We start from the raw sequence: 24179 nt of genomic DNA, 5'->3' as shown, positions 1-24179 counted from the left end.
TGTATATATATATGAAAACCATAAACTAATAAACAAGATTTTATAAGTTAACTAAAATGTTTGAGTAATCATTCTTTTGAGTTGTTTGTTTGTGTTACATGAAACAGTTATTGTTGTTGTTGTTGTTGTTGTTGTTGTTGTTGTTGTTGTTTGTTTGTTTGTTTGTTTGTTTTGTCCAAAGAAAGAGGGGAACTTGGTGTTTGGTTGTAATGACAGGTTTTCTCACTTTGCCTATATCTGCCGGGTCACACTACTACGGTAGTTTTAATTTTCTTACTTTATTTGTTTCTTCTTTTAGCTGCAAATTCTTCATATTCAGGCTCTCGTGGCTTTGACACATGAAAGTTTATGTTTCGTTGTCCAAGTGTGAGGTTCTTTAATTCTCACATTTTTTTGTTTTAGTTCTGTTAAAACAACATTTGTCCACCTTTATAAAAGAAATAAGGCAGTAAATTCACACGTGCACACGCCCGTGTCACCCGGCTCGCTCCATATGTCTGCCTGTAAACGCAGCTGCTTTAAATTTTCACGACAACACAACAGTATGTGGAGGTGTCAGCTGTTTATCCGGCTCAACTCTGGCACGCGGCAGGGACAACGTGAGGGTGGTTGCCATGGCTACGGGGAGCTTGTTTATCTGTTGCTGTGCAGCAGGGGACGGTGTTGTTTGGTAGAGGGGGGGCGTCTGTAGGAGCGAGCTATGTGGTGGCTGGTTGCCAGAGACCGATAGTTGGAATCCAGAAAGAGGGAAAGGCCAGCTCAAAATAAACGCACACACAGCGGGTCGTCTGGGCCCTCCGTGCACACCGCCACATAAGGAGGCAATGTCCGTTTATGATAGGATCATGTGGCAGAGAAATGCTCTGCTTATCTGATCTCACACAAGCTTGTCTTTCAGAAGTCACTCATCAAGGCCCACATTGATCCTCTCCTCTAAACCTTTCACGAGTTTAACTCTTGTTGTTCGTTAATATTATACTGCTCCTCAGCGACGCCACGAATCCAAACTCTAAAGACAAGGAAACATGTTGAAGAGGAGCTGTGTTCATGCTAATGATTCATTTTAAACGTCATCGCTTTCCCTTTTGCAGTGGAGCAAATGAAATGCTGTTGAGGATCATGATGTACAAAAGATGTTTCAACCGTGCCACTGAATTTGGCTGAAATAAATATTTGGAACCATCCAAATACAAAGTTTGTTTTCTCAGTCATTAAAAATGTTTTCCTGAACTGGAGCAGTTTGAAAACGTTCCCTCCATCACGTTTACAGATATATTGAACGCAATCTGAAAATGCGGGTTTGCACTCAACGTAAACTAAGCGCTCGGCTGAGTTCTTGCCAACTTTCAGGAAAGATAAACACAGTGAGATGTGCTTAGAATAAAAACAGCAACACCTTTAATATGAACAAATCCATCAAGTTTAAATACAATAAACCTAAAAGCGCTGCTCAAAAGAAATTATTAATGCATGAATATTAATATAACATGAATTTTTTCCTTAAAAAACTGTTAAGATTAAGTTAATATTTGAGTTTTTTCAAAGATTTGACAAAAATATAACTTTAAAAGGCTGTTGTTTATGTCTTAGGACTGTCCACTGCAAACATAAAGCCATGAAGACTAATTGCTTTTGTTCTTTACAGATTTATTTTAACAATGAGTAAAGTCAGTGCTAATAGAGCAAAGATGTATCTGCAGAGACACAACGAGGTGCAGCACCAATGTGTAGAAAGGTGGACCCACAAATCCCCCCGGGGGTTGCAGACATGCCGTTTGTGCAATTCCATTTATGTCTTCCTTTAAAGATAATGTTGGTTTTCCAGCTGAGCAGCCACGTTTGCTTGATGCACAACACATTGTACAAATACAAACGCCTCACTTGCTAACACTGTGTTTAATGTGGAAGTAATGACTCTTTTTCTGCCAAAGTTAAAGTAAAAAATTGAGTTAAAGCATAGATCTCTTTTCACTAATGACTCACTTTGTGTATTGCCGTGCACTGTGCCCCAATTTCAGTTTGCATGTAAGATCATCTGTGACCAAGTGTGAACCTGCTGTGCTGCAGATTTGAGTGTAAACTGAAACTAACCGAACCACCGAGTCTATTCACTCAAATCAGATGAATAATTTTGAAAACGTTTGTTATTTAAAAGTGATTTGTATGTATATTTTTTAAAACATGTTGACTGTAATCTGGAATGTTTTTACCTTTTTGAAATATTTCGCCCAAACAATATTTCTCCATGTCAATAACAAATGGCAGGAAATAGTGTGGTTAGATGCATAAAGCTGCTGACTTCAGTCTGACTACATTTGCAGATAGAACAAATTGTCTTTAAGGTCGAGTTGTTTTAGATTTGGGTCACACACACAACATTTATGTTTGGTCCAATTCCTGTGCTGCTCTGACTAGGTGGTAAATCATGGATGGCATACTCCTGACCACTAGATGGCAGTCTGCACCAGTTACTGTGCTGCACTGATCATTCTAATAAACCATACTTCTGCAAAGTTTCATGCTTTTACTTTTTAATATTTATTTCATTTCACGTGGTCCACATTTTCCAGGCATTTTTTAAATCAGCTTTTATTGTTTGCATTAAAATGTATAAATCCATGTCAGCTTGAAACTGAAAAGTTACTTTTTTTGTACCTCCAGGACCAAGTGAAGACACCAAAAGAATCCAAATCCAAGACAGCAGAGAGTAAAGCAGTGGAGGGCCTGGAGCAGATCCCTGAGGATGGCCAAGAGGAAGACAAAGCAAACCCCAATTCAGATGAAGACATTGTGGTTGATGAAATTGTTATCGAGTCCCGTACAAAGCGCATTCAACATGCCACCAAGCAGCAAGTAGACAACATCAAGAAGGTCTTCTCCAAAGAGCAGATGGAGAAAACCAAACTAAAGACCAAGGAAAACTTGGAAAAAACCAAACAGAAGACGCGTGAGAACCTGGAGAAGACGAGGCAGAAGACCCGCGACAACCTGGAGAAGACAAAGCACAGCTTGGAAAAACAAATGGGCAAACTCGGAAGCCGCATGACCCCAAACCAGGAGCGCCGAGCGAAGATAAAAAGCTCCAGAGATAAGATGAAGAAGTCCCTCACCCCTAATCACCCGTCTTCTGCTCGTTCCAAGACAACCGTGTATCGGGTTCCTCCCTTTACCTTCCACGTTAAGAAGATCCGAGAGGGGGTGGAAGAGGTGGTGCAGAACACAGAGATGGTGGAGGTGACAGAGGATCTGCCAGAGGAAGAAGATGGTGTGGTGGTGGAGGAAGGGGAGCTAGTGAATGTAGACAGCCCCGAAATGCAGTTTCCGTTAGAGGTAACTGAAGACTCTCTGGTTAAGTTGGAGCCAGAGTATCTAAAGAAGACCCAAAGTGAATAAAAGCTCCACAGATCAGTCGAGGAAGAAGAAGGGAACAGTCCTGATGATCGTGTTGGATGAGAAAGACACAGTAATGGTCATGAGATGATCACTTTCTGATCTCTATTCTCCTTTTTTAACCTAACAGGGATGACTTTCGTGCTTGCTCATTTATCCGATTTTTAACGAAAAACAAAGCTAGCTTATAAAATATCCTATATAGGCTGACTGCTATGCTTGATTTATGTGCTCTTAGTTTGATTTATTGTCATCAAAGGGAAAAGGGCAAAGCAAATAATTTATAAAAGTAATATTTTGTAACTCAAAAGTAAGAAAAGTGTCCCTTTTATGACACATTCTTACGAATGACAAAGAAACGTGGATTTATGTGCAAAAGGATGGTTTAATGCAATGGTTCCGAACACAGGTCTTTGAGGAACACCATCCTGCATGTTTTAGTTGTTTCTCTGCTCCAACACACCTGATTCAGTGATTTAATTACTCCCTTGTGTTCTGCAGAAGCCTGTTAATCACCCATTCATTTAAATCAGATGTGTAAAAGCAGGGAAGCAACTACAACATGCAGGATGGTGTTCCTCAAGGACCAGTGTTGAGAACCATTGGTTTAATGTAAAGAGTATGTGAAGCAAAGAAAAGGTCTAGGCTTTTTGTTATAGAAGGAAATATGTGCTGAAAAATGTTTTCCTGTATAACTAAAGTTGATGACAGACGTTAATATACAAATAACTTTATGTCCACAATATTTTACAGTTAAATCACTACACAAAATATAAAAGATGTAACCATATATTTAAGACTAGATAGCAAATCAAAAATGTACATTTAGTACATTTTCAGTGTGTTGAGAATAAATAAAAGTTGCAGGATTTGCTATTTTAATATCCTGGTACTCTATTTTTGTGTTCTTTGCTTGTGTTTCTGATTTAAACATAACTGTTCATCTACAACCGCTAAGATTGCAGTTTAGAATGGAATGTTTTCTGCAATGTATTTTGGCAGCACATGGTATGCTTGAATTTGTGGTTTGTCATCCACTGTGATATTTTATTGTACATCATCATGTCATTGTTGTTGCTTCTGGATGTGTGCTCACCGAGCTCGACCGAAGTCACTAATGCACGAAGAAGAAAAACATCTGTCGCCATGGTCACAGCTCATTACAGAACAATTGCACGTTTGTAATATATATATAAAAAAAAAACTGAATGTAATTGCAAGCAAAAAGAGAATGACGTGAAGAGAAAGTGATTGTCAAACGATTGACTCGGTAAACGTGAAAATATGTCTTCCATCCTAAGCCCAAGACAACACATTACCTGGTTTTACGAATGACTTCAGGCCATTCGAGGATTCTTTGAAAGATTGTATCAGCCACCACCTTTCATGAGTTAGAAATCACAATGGCTGCCACAGCCACATCTTGCAATGTGTGCTAATGCTCCAAGTGCGTTCAAAATGACTCTGTTACTATCACATAAGCTTTACCTCAATTTTATTAAATTTTATTAAGTTTATTGGCATTTTTGTGTCAGATGTGGTGGCCATGTTGGAATAGGTAGACTAGAGGTGTCCTGATACTAGCTTTTTATTTTTTATTTTTGCAAACCAAGTACAAATACAAATACTTCAGTTTGGGTACTTGCCGATATTGAGTACTGAGTAGTGAATGAGTTAGTACTTAAACATTATGCAATGCTTTTTTAAAAACTTTTTAAAACACAACAAACATTCTGCTCTTGTGACCTGTATGAATCTAAAAATAGCTCCAAACTGCAGACATGTTTTTTTGTTGTTGTTGTTGTTGCTCTCGGTTATTTGCAAAGTGGAAGAGAAATGTCACCAAGCATCAAAGTGGCATCAGACTGAAGTATCGAGGTGTTTATATGAGTACAAGTACGAGTATTTGAGGCTGGTATCAGGCCCGATACCAGTACAGTAATCGGAATTAGGACACTACTACTACAAATGTCAATCAGTCATTGATATTTAGTACATCCAAAAATAACTTTTTGAAGTTTTCATCAAAATCCGTCCAGCGGTTCATGAGATGATTCACTAACAGTCCGTGTTAACGGTAACAATGACATAGTTGTGAGAAAAACTGTTGTGCAATGGATGCGTTTAGGATGACTCTCAGCTACCACCACACCAACGTTCAGCTCAGTATCTGTAAAACTGACCGATTTATGCGTCACTGTCAAAGAGGAATAAATTTTCATCTCGACGCAAACTGGCCGAGGCATTGTTAACATCACGAAAGAAAACTGCTTAAAGCTCCAGACAGGACAAAGAGGAGAGCTTCTGTTTTCTCCCCTTGCAGACTTGTGTGACCTTGATGTGTTGTAGACTCACGAGAGCACACAATGTGGTGAGGAAACGCCACTGAAATAATCAATGGGTGGAGAAATGCAATTAGGCCGAGTGCTCTGTGCACAAACTGAGCAGAGTGGAGGACAGTGACAGGACAAAGAATGCTGATGTGTTAGATAATGTGATGATGAAATCAAGATATTTAGCTTTTTTTAATCAGTCGTGGGCTTGTTAGATCACATATTATGATTATTTTTAAGCTTTATATTTATTTTGGCAAAGATATGTAAACTCTCTCACTTGCAGCTTAGGAGTGTTTGTGTTTTTGCCACCGTGTACATTCAGCCTTGTTAAAAGCTTCAGAGGAAACTGAAACAGTCTGCAATAATAGATTAGGCATGGTTTTGTCTGCAGCATAATGCCACACCTTTGGCTTGTGTTTGGTTTCACTGCCTCGTATTTGCCAAATTCATATGTTTGCCTCACAAGTTCTATATAAATAAAAGCTTATTAAATAATGTGTGTACTTTTATTTCTCCTGAATTGCATTAAAGTTTTTTACCGCTCTTGTCAGTCATTCATGTGCACATTTATATGTTAATCAGTTCTATTTGCGTAATGAGAAGACGTTTGAACAATTCTTTTAATCAATTTTGACTGGTGGATATCAATTCTGAACAGCGCTTGTGTTATTGGACTCGATTACGTCAGCACTGCCAGTAACTCAGATGACTTCCAGGCTGGCTGTTCTTTTTCTTTGTCCTTCCTCCCTCCGTAACAACAGAAGGCGCGGTAGCCATAAATGGTTTTCCAGCAGGGAGGATGCGCAACACGGAAGAGCTCAATTGCGACAGCAGTAAACATAGCATCCTCAACCAAGCGCACAGTAATAGCCCGCCTTTTTCTCTTAAATGCAGCACTCTGATTGGTTGTACCAGAGCAGGCGACTGCTATTGGTAGTTTGAGCTGTCGATAAAGAACATCACGAAGTTTGGTTGGCTGGAAAGACTGCAATGTCGCTGATGGGTTGGGCGTCTTGCTCTGTCTCAGAGAAGTGTTTCCCGTGCTAGAAAGAAAAGAGCGACAGTTACAATCTGTTTAAAGTGTTTTTTTCTCTAAAGTGTTTTGTTCTCGTTTATGGGTGCTCGATTTTCAGTAAACTCGGCACTGGCTGGTGTTGCCAGTGTATTTTAGTTTAAAGTTATCGGCTTTTGTCGGCGAAACTTTCGAAAGTAGTGACAACGACTCGGGTAAGCGATTCGACTTCTGCATTTAGTTCATACTTTTTCTGTTTTTTTTTTTAAATTATTATTATTATTTTTACTAGTGTTATATTGTCGTTGTTGATTCTATAATCACTGGAAAGCGCGTTGTTTTCCTTGGCTAGCTCTAAAACAACGCTGCTAATGCTAAACTCCTGCACTACTGTCCCAGTGACGTCATGATCAGATTATTATTATTATTATTATTATTATTATTAAACTGCGATTTAATCAGGCGATTCCACCTTCAATGTTACAGGATTACAGTCAACGTGACATCTAACGAGTGTTAATCTTGTGGGTTTAAGTTGTGAATTTTACCTTTTGGCTCAACTTATTATTGTTGAAGGATTATTTACCAGGATTTATATTTATTCCAGTCACATTCAGATCATTGCCATCACGCCCATCTTCATCCCATCTGCATGCAACATGTCAGCATCACGATTCAGCCCTTTCAACCCATATTTATAGTTTTTACATAACCCTAATCCAGAGGTTTATGAGTCACCTCCTAAAAAGTCCAGCAATATTGATAGACATCAACATTTTTAGATTTCGACTCAGAAATTAATGGATATTATTGTGTTATTCAAATAAACGATGGCCCTTTTGCATTTGTCACGTGTGAACTGACAACAGAGAAGGTAAACTTGGCATGGTTTACCGTTTTCTTTGTTTAGAAGTAGTACTTCCTGGAATAGGACTATGATTTTAAGGAATCACATTGTGCTTTACGGGTAAGTGGTGAACTCTTCCCGCACATTGAACAAAGGACAAACACATTTGGCTTGGCTTGTACTTTTACTGACTCGTTCTAAAAAGTCCACCCTTCTCGTATACTCTAAAGTTTGACTCTAAAAATAATCTTGTAAGTCAAGGTATTGACAATTAGACAGAATCACTCCATGTCTGGCAGTCAATAACTGTAACGTGAGCATCATTCTGAAACATGTGTGGCCTAGATTAGAGATTATAACCCTCGAACGATATGTTCAGTCTCTTGAGGGGTGCATTAGTGGATCATTTACACTAAAACGCTTCTTTTGGGTGTTGTGGCTCTCTGAGCTAAACTGTAGCTGCCTTTAAGATGGTAGTTAATAATGAAACTGGGTTGTCCTCTCTGCAGCTGTTCACACTGAATTATTGATCATCATAAAAAGACCCTGAACAACAGTCTGTACATTTTTGAGCACACCACCCACCACTTTATTCAAACAAGTGCATTGAAAGAAATGGTCAAGATTCTGAAGACAAAATAAGGTTTCTAAACTTTTATAAATGTTCTGTTTTTAAAAGCTGATATAGATGTTACCATAAAGGGATTAGGTTTGCAAATGAGCAAATATGCAGGAAATATCAATGTTTTTATATCAGTTCTTTAGTGTGATACTTGGGTTTTTCCCTTTTTCAGAAACTCACACCGGGTGTTTTGTTTTCATGCGTCTGTGAAAGAGGAACGTGGATCATTTGAAATATATTACCATGTGAGATAACACATAATCTTAACTTTAAAAAATGCATGTGCTGCTGAGAAAATTTGTTGTGACTAAATGTAAATTTTGTCTTAGAGCTCTGCCTTGAATCACATAAAACACTGAAAACAAAGTCACATTTCATAAATGTATAATATTGTATTATATATTAATATTAATATCAGACGGGACTTAAATCAGCTGCATTTTTTGAAAGTTGTTGGGATTTTATTAAATGTTTTAGAATAAACATGATTTGTTTTTTAATATAGCTCAACATACAAACTACTGAAGACATTTGATAGGCGTATAATTAATTCTGCTAGTTTTATTGTTTGCAAATGTTTATGATGCAACCATTTTTTGGTCAGGAACAAGTTCAACCGATATTAAAACTGAAAATGCGGTTTAGTCACTACATTTCTGTGTCATCAGTTACTAAGGGCAAGCATCTTGGTAAGCTGCGCAGTTCAACACTGATCAGTAGGCCTGTCACGATAAACAATAAATCAATTAATCGCATGATACATGAAAATTATCAACCTCATTTTAGTTTATCGGCTTTATGTTTCTTTGTGTCTCTCTTTCTACTGAAGACACTCGATGACAAAAGGTTCAACTCCAGTTCTTCACTGACCCCTCCCTTTCTCTTTAAAATCTGTTTTAACCGTTCAGAATCGTGTTTTAGGATCGTTAAAAGCAGCTAAGCTGAGAAGCTAAGCTACGAGCTAAGCTAACAGGCCGACCTCAGGAAAAAAACGCCGTCTTGTCCAAGCTCCAAAATTCACGGTTGAAACTCGTGCCTTTGTGTAAAAAGTTTTTATCTTCAGAAAGAAGCTGAGAACTTGTTTACTGATTCTTTAAAATTAATTAAAAGCTTTGTGTGAAAAATGCTAAAGAGCTCAAACCACACCGAGCGTCCGACATGTTGAGAATTGAAGGGAGACAGCCCATGTCATGTCAATGGGCCTCCCTCCCATATTTCTTAAAGAGACACGCTGCTCGCTCCCTCACTATCCATCCTTCGGTTCAAACAGTCTTTTACTGTCATCTTGTGGTCTAAAAATGGCACTACATGCAAAACAAATTAAACATTACTTCTTCAATTTGACAATAATTACTGATTATTGTCAAATTTCAAACAATATTATCGTTTATCGCAATAATTTCTGAGACAGTTAATCGCCCAGCAAAATTTGTTATCGTGACAGGCCTACTGATCAAATTTTCAATCATAATGCAACAATATCTGCATTATGTAAGCATGAAACAATAGTGTGCAGACTAAAGTCATCCAGGTGAAAAAAGACTTTCATAACCTGTTAAATGAAAGAATATGTCTGAAGTTACAGAGTGCTTAGACTTTTTTATATAAAGTTACCATTAAAGCCAGTTCTTATCACATAAAAAGGAAATGGTTCTGTAGTTTCGAATCCATGTGCTCTGTTGCCGTTTCACGGCTGAGAAAAGGAAGACTTTTTTTTTTTTTGGTTTTGTTTCTAACGAGGCTCATTTGGGCAACGACAGCGGTGAAAGATCGTTACGGTAACTCCTATCTGCTTAGAAAGCAAACGGCCTGCATCGCTTGGTGGAAGCCTGGTGTTTCAGAGAACAGGAAGTGACTGTGCTGAACTGGAGGCCTCGGTTTGGTTCGTCATCATTTTCAGGGTAAACGTGACAGTTGGCCATTTCTTTCTGGTAAATGTGAAAGATGTGTTGAAGCTTTTTTGTAAAAAACAAACTAGCTATGGTGCATTTCTTAGATATTCATCCTGCTTAACCTTTGTTGAAACAGTGCGTGTCAGGATGGCCCAGTGGAACCAGTTACAGCAGCTGGAAACCAGGTATCTGGAGCAACTCTACCACCTGTACAGCGACAGCTTTCCTATGGAGCTACGGCAGTTCCTGGCCCCATGGATTGAGAGTCAGGACTGGTGAGAAAAAACTAAAACGAATATGTTTGTTTAAAAATTGCATTTTGTTTCTCGTTTGCCAACTTGTTACAATGAATCTGACAGTTTGTTGTTGAGTATCTTGTATATTAAACCAATACGTCAGTTTTGTTATAAAACCTCTCAAAAAGGTTTTAAACAAACACATTTGTTTGTGATGGAAATATTTTTGTGAGAAGTAGAAATCTTTGTAACGTGTTGACTTTATGCTGTTCTTTTAAGGGCCTATGCTGCCAACAAGGAGTCGCACGCTACACTGGTGTTCCACAACCTTTTGGGAGAAATAGACCAGCAGTACAGCCGCTTCCTCCAGGAGAACAATGTGCTCTACCAGCATAACCTGCGCAGGATCAAACAGCATCTGCAGAGCAAATATCTGGAGAAGCCGATGGAAATCGCTCGAATTGTTGCCCGTTGTCTGTGGGAAGAACAGAGGCTCCTGCAGAACGCCACCACTGCATCACAGGTACATACAATTACACCAGTCTAGCACGAGACTCCATTTAGTTTAGGAAAAATAATAGTAAATAAGAAATGTGCACTGGCACACAGTTTTAAACATTATTCTGTCCTTACTGTCTTGCAGAATGGTCAGGCAGCCCATCCCACTGGAACTGTTGTGACAGAGAAACAGCAAATGTTGGAGCACAACCTTCAAGACATCAGGAAGCGGGTTCAGGTCAGTTTTATTAAAGACTCGCTGTCAAATTGTTTGAAACGCTGCATCAAAATGACTTTAGGTAATTTTAGCATATTGTAATTACTTCATTTGGACATTTTCTTTTGTTGTTCTGCAGGATATGGAACAGAAGATGAAGATGCTCGAAAACTTGCAAGATGATTTTGACTTTAATTACAAAACCCTGAAAAGCCAAGGAGGTAGGTTTTAACGATTACGGTACTTTCTCAACTTTATCACAAAATATGAAGACGCCGGTAACTTTAGCTGATCCGCTGTCTCCAGAGTTGTCCCAGGATCTGAACGGAAACAGCCAGGCAGCTGCCACAAGGCAGAAGATGTCTCAGCTGGAGCAAATGCTGAGCGCGCTGGACCAGCTCCGGAGGGTGGGTGGTCATACTTTATCAAACTGTGAGCGTTCAGAACAAATCCAATATAGAATTTTAAACTTGGATCATGTCAAGTCTGTTTAATGGAAGAAAGAATAAAGAAATGCTGAATGTAGGGATGACAAAACAAGGTTTAATGCACTGTGAAGAGTGTGTTGTAGCTGCACATTTGAGAATTAGCAAAATTAGTTTTAATCAGAGTATACAGAGAACCAAGTAAAGAGCTCCTATTTGTCAGTAAACACTTTCTGAATTGACATTTTTTTAATTTTTCTGTCTCGTTAGTCTTGGTTTGACAATGACAGCAAGTTATTGCCTGTCTGGACTACTGATTAATAATATCCATATATGCTCATATTTAATGTGTTTCCTGTTCTAGCAAATTGTGACCGAGATGGGGGGCCTGCTGACTGCCATGGATTACGTACAGAAGAATCTAACCGATGAAGAGCTGGCAGACTGGAAGAGAAGACAACAAATTGCCTGCATCGGAGGTCCACCAAACATCTGCCTCGATCGCCTCGAAACATGGTAACCAGACACATTCTTCTTATTTTAACAAGAAACATATACCAGATTGTGTTATCAAAAGTTGTCATTTTAAGCATGCATATCAACAGATTTTATAAATATTGCAAATTTGAACTTTATAATCTGCCCATCTTCATTGTGTTCAGGGTTGAAGGGTAGTTTTAGCCATTTTAAAAATAACTGGTTGTTACAGGAATAAAAAGAGCCAAACGACTGCACACACTCTGACTCACATCTTTACGCTGTAATTTAGATTAAGTAACCAAACTTGCATATTTAGGACTGTGGGAGGAAGCTGAAGCACACACATGCAGCGAGAACATGTAAACACACATTTCTATCAATATGACGCCTTTTTTCTGGGCGCATCAGTAATAACCACATGCTGCTCATTTAAAATACATTTTTTAACAATTTACTTCAGGCGTGTCCAAACGTTTTCATGTGTGGGACAAAACTATTAAAATGAAATGACTCGTGGGCCACAAGAATGTGAATTTAACAATATTTTGTAGAAAGGACAAAAGTTTACAAATTTTGGTGTAGAAAGAGTTTTAAATTGTTGTAAATCCAAAACATTAAAAGCCTCATAAACACTAAGCTTATATTTTTTATTAAAAATGATTTGATTTATTTGATTTGTTGGGTCTATGTTTGTTGTTTTCTTGTGTTTGGAAAGTTCATTTTAGTCTGTTCTCAGCAACAAAAGCGTAATTTGAGTAAGTGTCATTTTAAATCGGGGGTCGATCAGACTTTTGGACCATGAACGGCCCAAAAGGATGATGGAAGTTCTGAAACATCGTCCAGGTGTCAGTCGCTGCAACAGATTCATAGAAGGTTCGATGAATTTGATCAACTCGTATGTAGATGATACCACGTTATATTCATTTAAAAATGTCCAGTTTCCCTCTTGATTATTTGATCAACTGCAATATTTAGCCAAGTTTTATGAATCATTATCCAAAAGTCTCCTTTCTGGTAGAAATCATGAAGGTTTTTTGGTGCTTTGTACCACGAACCAAAAATATAAAGATTATAGCCAAAATATTGCTCATTTTGAGAAGATTGTTTTTTATCTGTTTTGCTCTCAAACCTAAACATTAGATAAAAAAGGATTACCAACTACCGTACTTGCCGCCGTATAAACCGCATCAGTCCAAATATGTCCAATAAAGTGGGAAAAAACATAAATATGTCACTTTGCCGTATTAGTCACATCTATTATTCGTCATCGCTGACCACCTGGAAGCGTGGGCCGTTGTGCCAAAAATCAGTTGGCTGCCAAATGACAGCCACAGAAGCGTGCATGGGAGGACTTTAACAAAAATTTAACAATATTAACACTTAAAAATAATTAATTGTTTGCTCAAAATTATAGCAAAGGTGTGTCTCATTTTAACTTTTCCTTAATAAATGCACTTTAATGGTCAAATCAGCTGCAGTTCTCCGGTGAAATTAAGCTGATTTGACGTTTGCTCCACAAGTTCCAGAGCGAGACAAAGGTGGGTGTATGGCAAGCCAAGTGTCTCATTAATAGCCACTTTTACCTATTAATGAGACACTTAGCTTGCCATATCAGTTGAGAGCCCTCTAGTGGCTAAAAATGGTAGAGTTCAATATTTTCCATGTCAGAATAAATTAAATTGTCAGATCTCAGCCAAAAACTGGTTATAAATACGTAAAAAAACAACAACAACATAATAGTTGCTTCGGTGTGTAAGTTGTAGGACTTGCAAATTTATGCAGAAAGTTGTGACTTATTCAGCAAAAAATACTGTAATTTACAGAAAGTCTGCATCAATCTCTTAAGCCAGCTGGCCAAAATGACACCTTTCTTAAACTGCAGTTGTGGGCCGCACAAACTCACCAAGGGCCGCAAATGGCCCCGTGGCCGCACTTTGGACACCCGTGATTTACTTCTTTAAAGCAAATGTAACAGTTTATGATACTACAGTTGACAGAATGGTGCAGTAATATGAATGTTAGTGCTGTAATCATCAAATATGAACATTATGAGCACAGTTTCTAAATCAAAGAGCATTTTGTGTTTAAAATACGTTCCACTCAGTTGATTTAGTTCCAAATGTGTTTTATTTTTGGTGACGTTTCAGCTGACTAAATGTACAGTGTATGGCAGTGTTTTCATTCATCTGCATTTATTCTGTAAGATGTTTGACCTGAATTCAATGCTTCAAATCAGGATCACGTCCTTGGCCGAGTCCCAGCTCCAGATACGTCAACAGATCAAGAAGCTGGAGGAGCTTCAGCAGAAGGTGTCCTACAAAGGAGACCCCATCATTCAGCATCGGCCCGCCCTGGAGGAAAAGATCGTGGACTTGTTCAGAAACCTGATGAAGAGGTATTGGACTTTATCGATCTTTCCTGTATAGCTGACGAAAGAATCCAAGTTTAGTTTTCCACATTCTGTTGTGCTTTGAAGCCACTTATGAATAATGACATAAACTCCCCCAGTTTGTTTGAACAAAGGCTGTTAAGTGCAGTTTGATTTTTGTTTAATCACCTAGTGTTTGCTCTTTTTTTTAAATATTTGCTAAAAAATCTCTGAATCTTTTTTCTTTGTGTAGTGCCTTTGTGGTTGAACGGCAGCCGTGCATGCCCATGCATCCAGACCGACCTCTGGTCATAAAAACAGGAGTGCAGTTCACAACTAAAGTCAGGTAAGATTAAAATTTATATTAAATATCATAAACATATTTACATTTTTATTGGAACATTTAAAGTATTCCGTATAATAAAAAATAGCAATAATCTGTTTGCCAGTAATTTGTTTTTCTGTCTTTCTTTGCTTTGATTTCAAGGTTACTGGTAAAGTTTCCTGAACTCAATTATCAGCTGAAAATTAAAGTCTGCATCGACAAGTTGGTTTTCTTTTTCAAGCTGATGTTTCATTTTATTAAAGATTCTTCACAAGCATGTCTGCTTCACTGACTTCAATTGTTTGTTTTTCAGAGAAACGGGGGATGTAGCTGCAATTCGAGGGTAAGGCTGTAAGAACACCTTCTGAAGTCGACGAGTTTGATGCTAGAGAAGAGACGTAGTTATTTTTGCTTTGCGACCGTGTTCCCAGATCACGAAAGTTCAACATCCTTGGTACTAACACAAAAGTCATGAACATGGAGGAGTCTAACAACGGGAGCCTTTCTGCAGAGTTCAAACACTTGGTGAGTGTTGCTGCTGATTCAAAGTGATGAAGCGACTTGATAAAGGCGGAGTGATAAAGGTGGAGCGCTCACTTCCTGTTTGTTTCAGACCTTACGAGAACAAAGATGTGGCAATGGTGGCCGGACTAACAGTGATGTAAGTTTTATTTTTATTGGCATCAAAGGTTGGATTTGGTGTCTAACAATGTGTTTGAGAAAGTTTTGTTCACGGTTTAAAAGTAAAAGCTTGGATTAAACTCGTGATTATTATAGAAGGTTTAAAAACATAAATCTCCTTTCTGTAGGCCTCTCTGATTGTAACAGAGGAGCTCCACCTCATCACCTTTGAGACAGAAGTCTATCACCAAGGCCTGAAGATAGATCTGGAGGTGAGCACTTGCAGTTTATTTCAAGAACTTGAAGACTCTTCTGGTCCTTTACTTTCAAACAATACAAGGTTCAAGGTTCTTTATTGTCAGTCGCATCACATGTGGCACATGAGGTGGAACGAAACTGTGTACTCAAGGTCCCAGTTATACCCAAAAATAACAAACATATAAAGTATAAAAATAGAAACCGGATATAAGGATCTAAGATATACGCTAAACAATTATAATGTAATATAATACGGTATATTAAACATCAGCCTGAACAAGAGTCTGTTGTGAGCAGATGGGTATGAATGCAGCAGCTTAAAGGCAAGAGATCAGCAGCATGGATAATCAGCAGCACAGATAAAGTGACATAGCAACAATTAAAGTGGCATTACAGTGATAATCCTGATGAGGGATTTATGAGCTGTTCCTCAGTCTAGTGGTTCTGCACTTAATGCTCCTCAACCTCCTTCCTGAGGGGAGCGGGGCAAAAAGTGTGTGTGCTGGGTGAGTGTGGTCCTTCATGATGCAGGTGGCCCTCTTCCTGCATCTGGAGGTGTAGATGTCTGTGATGGTGGGGAGGCTGACTCCAACATCTTCTGTGCAGCCTTCACCACTCTCTGCAAAGCTTTTCTTTCTGCAGCTGTGCAGCCTCCATGCCACACGTTGATGCTGGAGCACAGGATGCTCTCCACTGCACACCTGTAGAAGGAGGTGAGGACTGAGCTTCCAGACCAGCTCGTCTCAGCCGCCTGAGGAAGTAGAGTACTTTAGTGCAACAAACACTTGATAAGATTCTTACATTATAGCAAATGTTCTTGAGGCATATGCAAAGCGATAAAAAAAGAGTAATTTACAAAGTTTCATGCCTTTCAGTCTGTTTCCACCTCAACATCTAAAAATGTCAGATAAACCTCCATCAGCTCAGCTGTAACTTTATCCTTGTTCCGCTGCTGTAGGGAGGTAATCAGCAGGTTTACACTGTTTGATTTTTAAAAACATTTTCCTGTTCCTTACTGGGTGCGCTACATGTTCAATAACATAAATTAACACTAGTCTCTTAAATGGAGATAACTCTTTGGTGTCATGGAGTTTGTAAAACTATACATATACATTTTTAAGCAAAATTCTGCAACACAAGAAGCGCCAATTTCTGTATTATTACTTTATCAGACATACATAAGACTGCCTTGTGGGCAGCTTGAATAATTTCTGAATCAGACATTAACATTAACCTTGTGTTGCACTTTGAGTGAACGTCGGTAAAATCAGTGGAACAAAATGTTTCAAAACAGAAAGAAAAACACACGTTTGAAATGAAGTTGTCCTCCTCGCTTGCAGACTCATTCGCTGCCTGTGGTAGTCATTTCAAACATCTGCCAGATGCCCAACGCCTGGGCTTCCATCCTGTGGTACAACATGCTCACCAATCACCCAAAGGTAAGACGGCTCCCTCTGGTGGAACGAGTCTGAACTCCGCACAAGGAACACCAGCTCGGCATTATTTTTAGATGCAGATTTATTTCTGTTTTATGGTGAGGAGCTGTGAGGTTTTCACTTCATAGCTTTTGGTCTTCTTTTACAGAACGTGAACTTCTTCACCAAGCCTCCAGTGGGGACTTGGGACCAAGTGGCCGAAGTGTTGAGCTGGCAGTTCTCCTCAACCACAAAGAGAGGCCTGACCATCGAGCAGCTCACCACTTTGGCTGAGAAACTACTTGGTAATATGATGAGCCAAAAAAATAAATAAAGTTTCTAGTTTCTTCTTTTAAAATTGATTATGGCTGCGTTTCCCCCCTACTGGACATTTAGGGCCATGTGTCAACTACTCTGGATGCCAAATAACATGGGCCAAGTTCTGTAAGGTACTTCACTCGACAACCAAAAACACGTCAGGCTGTCGTCTTGGCATGGTTTGGGCTTATAAGAGTTATTTATTTAGGAAAACATGGCTGGCAAAGGCTTCTCCTTCTGGGTGTGGCTGGACAACATCATCGACCTGGTGAAGAAGTATATCCTTGCACTGTGGAATGAAGGGTGAGCAGTCGTTCTGTATTCACACTGTAGTCCAGACATGGACAACTTAAGGTCCGAGTAAACAACCTCCATCAGGCCCCCAATGTTCTTGGTTCAAAAGAAAACAACTTTTAAAAAAATAGATTGATTTAAAAAAAAAATCAACAAGACAAGGAAATTTAAATTAAACCTCTTACACAAAATAAAAGTAATTCTGTTTCCAGAAATAGACTGAACCTTAAAGACTTAGAAACACAAATATATAAGTTTGCAAATTTCGACTGACACTGTATTTTTCGCCCTATAAGTCACAGATTTTTTGTATAATTTACACGCCCTGTGATTTATACGCCGAAGCGACGTATTTATGGATTGTTTCCCATATTTATAAACCAATTTTTGTCTGAAATATGATCGTTTTCATTCTTTCTGACATTGAAAGTATTGAACACTACCATTTTCAGCCGCTAGATGACAGTCGAGCCGTATGGCATGCTGTTGTATCATGTAATAGGTAAAAGTGGCTATTAATGACACAATCAACTTGCCATAGCCTTCCACCGTCATCTGCCTGGAGCAACCGAATCAGCTTCATTTCACCGCGCCGCCCCGGCCAAATGATTTGACCATTAAAGTGCATTTATTGAGTAAAAGTTAAACTGAGACACACCTTTACTATAAAGTTGAGTTAAATAATTGTTTTTAGGTGGTTATATTGTTAAATTTCTAAGAAATGCACAGCGAGTCGCCCTCTGCGTGTTCATGTTTCCGCGTATCGGCTTTTGAAATGCAGCTGATTTGACCGTCAAAGTTAATTTATTAAGGAAAAGTTCGACTGAGACACACCTTTACTATCATTTTGTGCAAACGCATAATTGTTTTTAAGTGTTAATCTGGTTAAATTCTTGTTAAAGTCCTCCCGTGCACGCTCCCGCGGCCGCCATTTGGCAGCCAATCGATTTTTGGCACAACACCGGTCCACGTTTCCGGGTTGTCAGCGGTGACACATAATAGATGCGACGTATTTATGGATTTTCCCACTTTATTAGACGTATTTGGACTGATGCGACTTATTGGGCGGTGCGACGGGTACGGCAGAAAATACGGCATGTAAAACATGTTAAGCTAGCATGTATGTCACAAGAGCCAGTTTACAGATTATGTCTTATATTTCTAAAGGATAGTGGAAAGACATGTTTTTAGAAAGCACGCTAACTGTGCTACAAGAAGAAGAAGAAACCTCGAAAGGTATTCTAGATTATCTGTCACAAAGAAAATGTTCCAATTCTCCATGCGGCCCTTTGATTCATTTAAACGTCTTGATGTGGCCCTTTAGAAAAACTGTTGCCCACCTTTGTTCTAGTCCCCTAGCCCCATCAGGGACGGATGTTTACTTCCTGTTACATTGTGGACATTGTTTTGGCGTGATCACTGAGCGGCTGTTAATGATGAGTCCCCTGTTAACAGGTACATCATGGGTTTTATCAGCAAGGAGAGGGAGAGAGCCATTCTGAGTCCAAAACCTCCTGGCACTTTCCTGCTGCGCTTCAGCGAGAGCAGCAAGGAGGGGGGCATTACGTTCACATGGGTAGAAAAGGACATCGGAGGTGAGTAGTTTGGCAGCTCAACTGTTTTTAGAATTAGTTTTTGTTTTTTTGTAACGGCACTGATTTTCCATGTGTGTTTATAGGAAAGACTCAGATCCAGTCGGTGGAGCCGTACACCAAGCAGCAGCTCAGCAACATGTCTTTCGCTGACATCATCATGGGCTACAAGATCATGGACGCCACCAACATTCTGGTTTCACCTCTTGTTTATCTGTATCCCGATATTCCCAAAGAGGATGCTTTTGGTAAATACTGCAGGCCAGACGCAGCTCATGAACCTGAGCCGAGCGACTCGATGAGCAGTAAGTCTTGTTCTTTCTCATATCTGTAGTTTTAAAGCATATTTATTGCTTTTTACACTCATTGTTTCCTGGTTTTTCTTTAATAACAGTTACTCAGCCATATTTGAAGACAAAGTTCATCTGTGTTACCCCGTAAGTATCCATCAGACTTACCTTACCCCCGCTCTTATTATTCATTTTGCAAAGTTTGATTCTTTCTGCTCAAGACAAAAACTCTTAACTTTTTTTAGATACGACAAGCATTATAATTAATATTCAATAATGTAGAGAAGTTGTTATTGATAAAACCACCACCAGGTTGAGTGACGGCGCTGCAAACTCAAATTTGACTAAAGTTCACATGGGCCATTTGACAGTTTTTAATATTTATTTTGTTTTATTTCTGGGAGTTTGTGGAGCTGATCAGTTAATTTGTGGCGTTTATAGAGAAATGCATGACATCATTTTTTATGCACTACAAATAAATATACTTTCTTTGATGTATGTAAAAAAATATACAGGATTGGAATAGCAATTTCTAAAACCAATCAAAGTTGTTTAAAACAACATGGTTAGAATATTAGGTATTGATCAACAGTAGTTAGTGAGAATGTTCCTTATTGTTTTGGGGTTTACCTCAAATAGATCAAGAAGGTGCAGGTGGTGACGTGAGGTTGACAAACATCAGGGGACTCTATAAACCAAGCGTTAGCCATGTTTACTGTGGTGAATGATGGGATTGATGGCGTGCTCGTGCCTTGCGAGGTTTTCTCAGTGAGATCCTGACCTGTCTCCGTAGGTGTCCCTCCGTGTTCATGGACTTGCCAGACAGTGAGCTGCTTGGGAACGGATTCCCAGGGTAGGCCCTTTGGTGGGGAGGTGGCATGTAGGGCTGTGTGTGCATTTTGTCACTTTTCTGTTTGCTAGATAGATCCACAGACATTGCTACAATAATCACATTTAAGTTAATTTTGTTTGTGCATCTGGTTCACAACCACAGTTCCCATTACTAATACACGAGCAGTTCATCAGTTTTTTCATTTAGACTCCTGCTTTCAAGACGATCTGTCCCAAGTCTCCATTTGCATATTTTATAAATTACTTTTGGCGTGACCGTGAGAGAGAGGGGATTAAAGATTTCAGCTATTAATACAATTATCTTTGAAGATCACTCCACATCATTTCATTATTTCTGTGGGAACACTGACGTAGAAAATATTGTCTTAGTTCAACACAAGAAGAAAAATAAAAACAGCTTGTAGTGTTTCGTAAGCCTGACGTTCCACATAATGCACTTTGCTTACCAACTGTTGTGACATCGACTTGAAAGAAGTTCCCATTAACATCATTCAATGTGTCTTTTGTGTCATTGGACTCAGCACTGCCTAAGACAAAAGCAGTCGCAGAATAAAATGGAAATATTTGCCCAGTCCTACTTCAAACCTTCCACGTGTTATCTTTTACACAACTCTGTATTCCAACACAAATGAGGTAGTTGATGACTAATACGCTCACAAAACTGACACAATTTAATGCTTTTAAGCAGAAGCAAAACCTTTTCCCTTGTGGAAAAGTGGGACGACGAAGACGTCACAGCAGTTGTACTGAAAGTGCCCGGACTGACAGAAAGAGCATGGCCTGTTTGTCATGAACACTTTGCTCTGCTGCGTTATGCGTTTCCTTCATTTCCTTCTCTTTGCGTGTGTTTTCACAGCACAAACTCTGGAAACACCAGTGACCTGTTCCTCATGTCGCCTCGCACCCTCGACTCTCTCGACTCCCTGATTCCCGGTGAAGCTGAAGCCACTCAAGGACATTTGGGTCGGTCACTAACGCTACATGCACACTCTGGCTGTAACGGTGCTCCTAAATCACAGCTCATTTTTGTACACATCAGGGAACTCCCCCCCCCGAAAAATAACAGGAGTAAAAAGAAACAAATGCCAAACATCTTTTGCTTTGTTTAATTTTAACAAACCAGAAGCAGTAATGGGAAGAAACCACCCTTGCTGCAGAGTAGCTTTAAGGTAGTAGATCATGTACTGCACTGCTGAACTGCTATTTTCACTATAAAATTTAATGTAAACCAGACGGTGTGGTCACATGCCAAACAGAAAGTTTGATAAACGCCAGAAAAACTTTGCTCTTTTAGGTTGGGAAGATTTAGCAAAAAATCAAATAGAACTAGGAAGGGTTTGCTTTAAGTAATTTGAACCAGACTTGATGCCAAATTAAGGCAAAACAGAACTGAGTAATTTTTCTCAGTGTGAAAAATAAAATAATAATAAAACATGAAACAGTCGCATCAAGTTTCTCAGCATTTGAGGGCTAATGTGGCAAGATTCCTCCTAATATCATAAATATAAAATAATTACACAAATAGTAGTGTTTCAAAACACACATTATATGACATAACTGCTTGCCTTACATATTTTTCACCCCACTGAATTGAAACAAACAGGCAGGTATTTAAACATCTGAGTGTTATGCTGACCCAGCTGGTAATGTTTGATTTACGTTTTATTAGTGTCTCCTTCTGATCAGTTAAATACAGGGGTTCCCAACTTTGGTCCTTGAGGAACACCATCCTGCATGTTTTAGTTGTTTCCCTGCTTTGACACCTGATTGGAATGAATGGATGCTTAACGGGCTTTGGCAGAAATTGAGAAAGTAATTAAATCACTTAATCAGGTCTGTTGGAGCAGGGCAACAACTAAAACTTGCAGGATGGCGTTCCTCAAGGATCATGGTTGGGAACCACTGAAATGTAACGTGCATTCACTTCCAGCTGCGTATTTTGCGTGTACTTTTCTGTACCTGTACCAAACGAATACGTGCACCGTTACACCCCTGGTACTTTAAAGTTCTTCTTAGCTTTTAGCATAACGACTTTCGCATTAAGTTTACATGAAACAGATTATCTTTAAAACTGTTCAACTTCAAACTCTTTAAGATTTCAGATCTTATCCAGCTCGGCTAATACCAGTGTCTTCTTGTTTCCTTTCTAGATTCGATCACGGTGAACATGGACGTTGCCTCTCCAATGTGACCGCAAACGTCAGCCTCTTTAGTTTCTTTTAGTTTGTTTTTGTCGGCACGCTGAGCTGAGGATTCAGCCCTGGTTTGTTTCTCCTCCACTCGCAGTTTACCTGTACAGTTTGTTTTCTGTTCCTCTGTAAAATCGCCCCCACGTCACAACATAGAAAATGTTTTTTTTTTTTTAAAGAAAAGGAAAGTTGTTCTTTTAAAAAACAATCACTTCTAAGCTTTTATTGTCGTTCTGTCCTATGTTTGTTTTTGATGACTTTGTTCTTCCTTTTTTCTTTGTTTTAGATACCTTTAAAAATATAATCCTTTATATATATATATATATACATATATGAAATGGTATTTTTGAGAATATTTTGTTTATTGACATTTTAAATGTTTGTGTTTTATTCTTTGAATAAGGAATTGCAGTTTTTGAATAAGCTACGTGCTGTTTTAAGAATTGCACTGGTTTAAATTAGTGTCTCTGCCAAATGAGTTGCATCATAAACCAAACCTTGGTCCCAAGGGTTCTGTAAGATTGCGTTTAGATATGATCCATATCTCACTGAACGAAGAGTGATTCAAGCAGTAAAAGTATTTTTGTCACTTAAATGTTCCGCCTTTTTTCTTCCCTGTTGTATGAATTAGTATTTGTAACTGTAAATGTGGCACACTGTTTTTCACCTAAATACTGTCATGTGTGAACATATAAATTGGATTGGCTATTAAAATTTGTAATTAAATGTTTAATTGTTTGGATGATCAGATGTAAAATGTGTGATTTTATGAGCAACTGAGGATTGAGTTTCACTTCATATTTTTTTAGTTTCACAGCCAAAAAAAAAATCCCCAGTTAAATAAATCATCTAAATGTTTTTGTGCTTCAAAGAAACCTTTTTTAAAAACTAGTGCAGCTTCAGTGAAACTGCATCATTCGCTTCAGACTTCTTGGATACATTCTTTTCTCGTAGTTTGCACACGAGCACCTGATGATCGAGAAAATATGTGCACAATTTGGTCCAGTGCTTTTCTGCAAAGTTTGTCTTTTTGATAAACTTTTTAATAGCTGTATACCAAATGCATGTAAACGCATCCACAGTTTCAGTGAGCGAGTAGAAAGCGGCACACAGATCAGCACAAGGCACCAAATCTGAGAAAATGTTCTGCTGTGTTTGCACGTTGTCCGTTTGCTGTAAAACCAGGAGGATAAATACAGAGCGGATGCTGTGGACATTATGTTTGTACTAATCTAGATGAAATGTCAGAAAATCTTTAAAAAAATTAAGACTTCACATGAGGAAAAACTGCGTTTAATACTATTCAATAAACAAGCCGGCAGCCCAGAGGCCGGACGTCCAGCAATTAGTCATTATGTAAATAAACCAAGTGTTACAATGATCTGTTACTTTTTTAATTTGTTTATTTTGTTGCATTGAAGCACTAATGCAGTAAACCGAACCCAAACCAATCCCAGACACCCCCCACCACCACCACCACCAATTATTATTTTTTTAGGAACTCCTTGGTGGGCCGGACTAAGGTCACCCGCTGGCCGGAGGTGGCCCGCGGGCCGCCAGTTGAAAAGCCCTGATCTAGTAAAGCAGGAACAAATTGGTGGCTGCTGTTCCTTGGTGCTGCTGTGTGTCAGGATAGTGATCCAGCTGTTTTACTGAAGTTCGCTTTGTTCTTAAAATAAATCTAAGGACAATTTCAACAGAT

General features: G+C 38.9%; 2 protein-coding genes across 2 annotated transcripts in view; both read left to right on the top strand.

Moving 5' to 3' along the window:
• Nucleotides 1–3840, top strand: part of cavin1a (caveolae associated protein 1a) — a 21324-nt gene extending 17484 nt beyond the window's left edge. The window contains exon 2 of the mRNA XM_037688751.1: nucleotides 2662–3840. Within this exon, the coding sequence (XP_037544679.1) occupies nucleotides 2662–3393 (732 nt within the window). The 3' untranslated portion in view covers nucleotides 3394–3840. The remainder of the gene's footprint in view (nucleotides 1–2661) is intronic.
• A 2881-nt stretch (nucleotides 3841–6721) lies between these two features.
• On the top strand, nucleotides 6722–22625 carry stat3 (signal transducer and activator of transcription 3 (acute-phase response factor)). Its single transcript, XM_037689274.1, has 24 exons — nucleotides 6722–6953; nucleotides 10236–10374; nucleotides 10615–10858; nucleotides 10979–11071; nucleotides 11190–11271; nucleotides 11357–11457; nucleotides 11840–11991; nucleotides 14192–14350; nucleotides 14577–14669; nucleotides 14811–14870; nucleotides 14962–14991; nucleotides 15080–15173; nucleotides 15262–15309; nucleotides 15458–15541; nucleotides 16868–16966; nucleotides 17112–17247; nucleotides 17339–17391; nucleotides 17469–17563; nucleotides 19010–19149; nucleotides 19233–19451; nucleotides 19541–19583; nucleotides 20230–20289; nucleotides 21145–21251; nucleotides 22439–22625. Exons 2-24 carry the CDS (start codon nucleotides 10247–10249, stop codon nucleotides 22477–22479), a joined length of 2361 nt encoding a protein of 786 aa, XP_037545202.1. The 5' UTR covers nucleotides 6722–6953; nucleotides 10236–10246; the 3' UTR covers nucleotides 22480–22625.
• The last annotated feature ends 1554 nt before the right edge of the window (nucleotides 22626–24179 follow it).

Source organism: Nematolebias whitei, chromosome 15 (assembly GCF_014905685.2).
Source record: "Nematolebias whitei isolate Nwh7 chromosome 15, NemWhi1, whole genome shotgun sequence".
NCBI lineage: Eukaryota > Metazoa > Chordata > Actinopteri > Cyprinodontiformes > Rivulidae > Nematolebias > Nematolebias whitei.
Note: the sequence above shows the minus strand (reverse complement) of the source record. Positions and strands in the feature narration are given on the sequence as shown.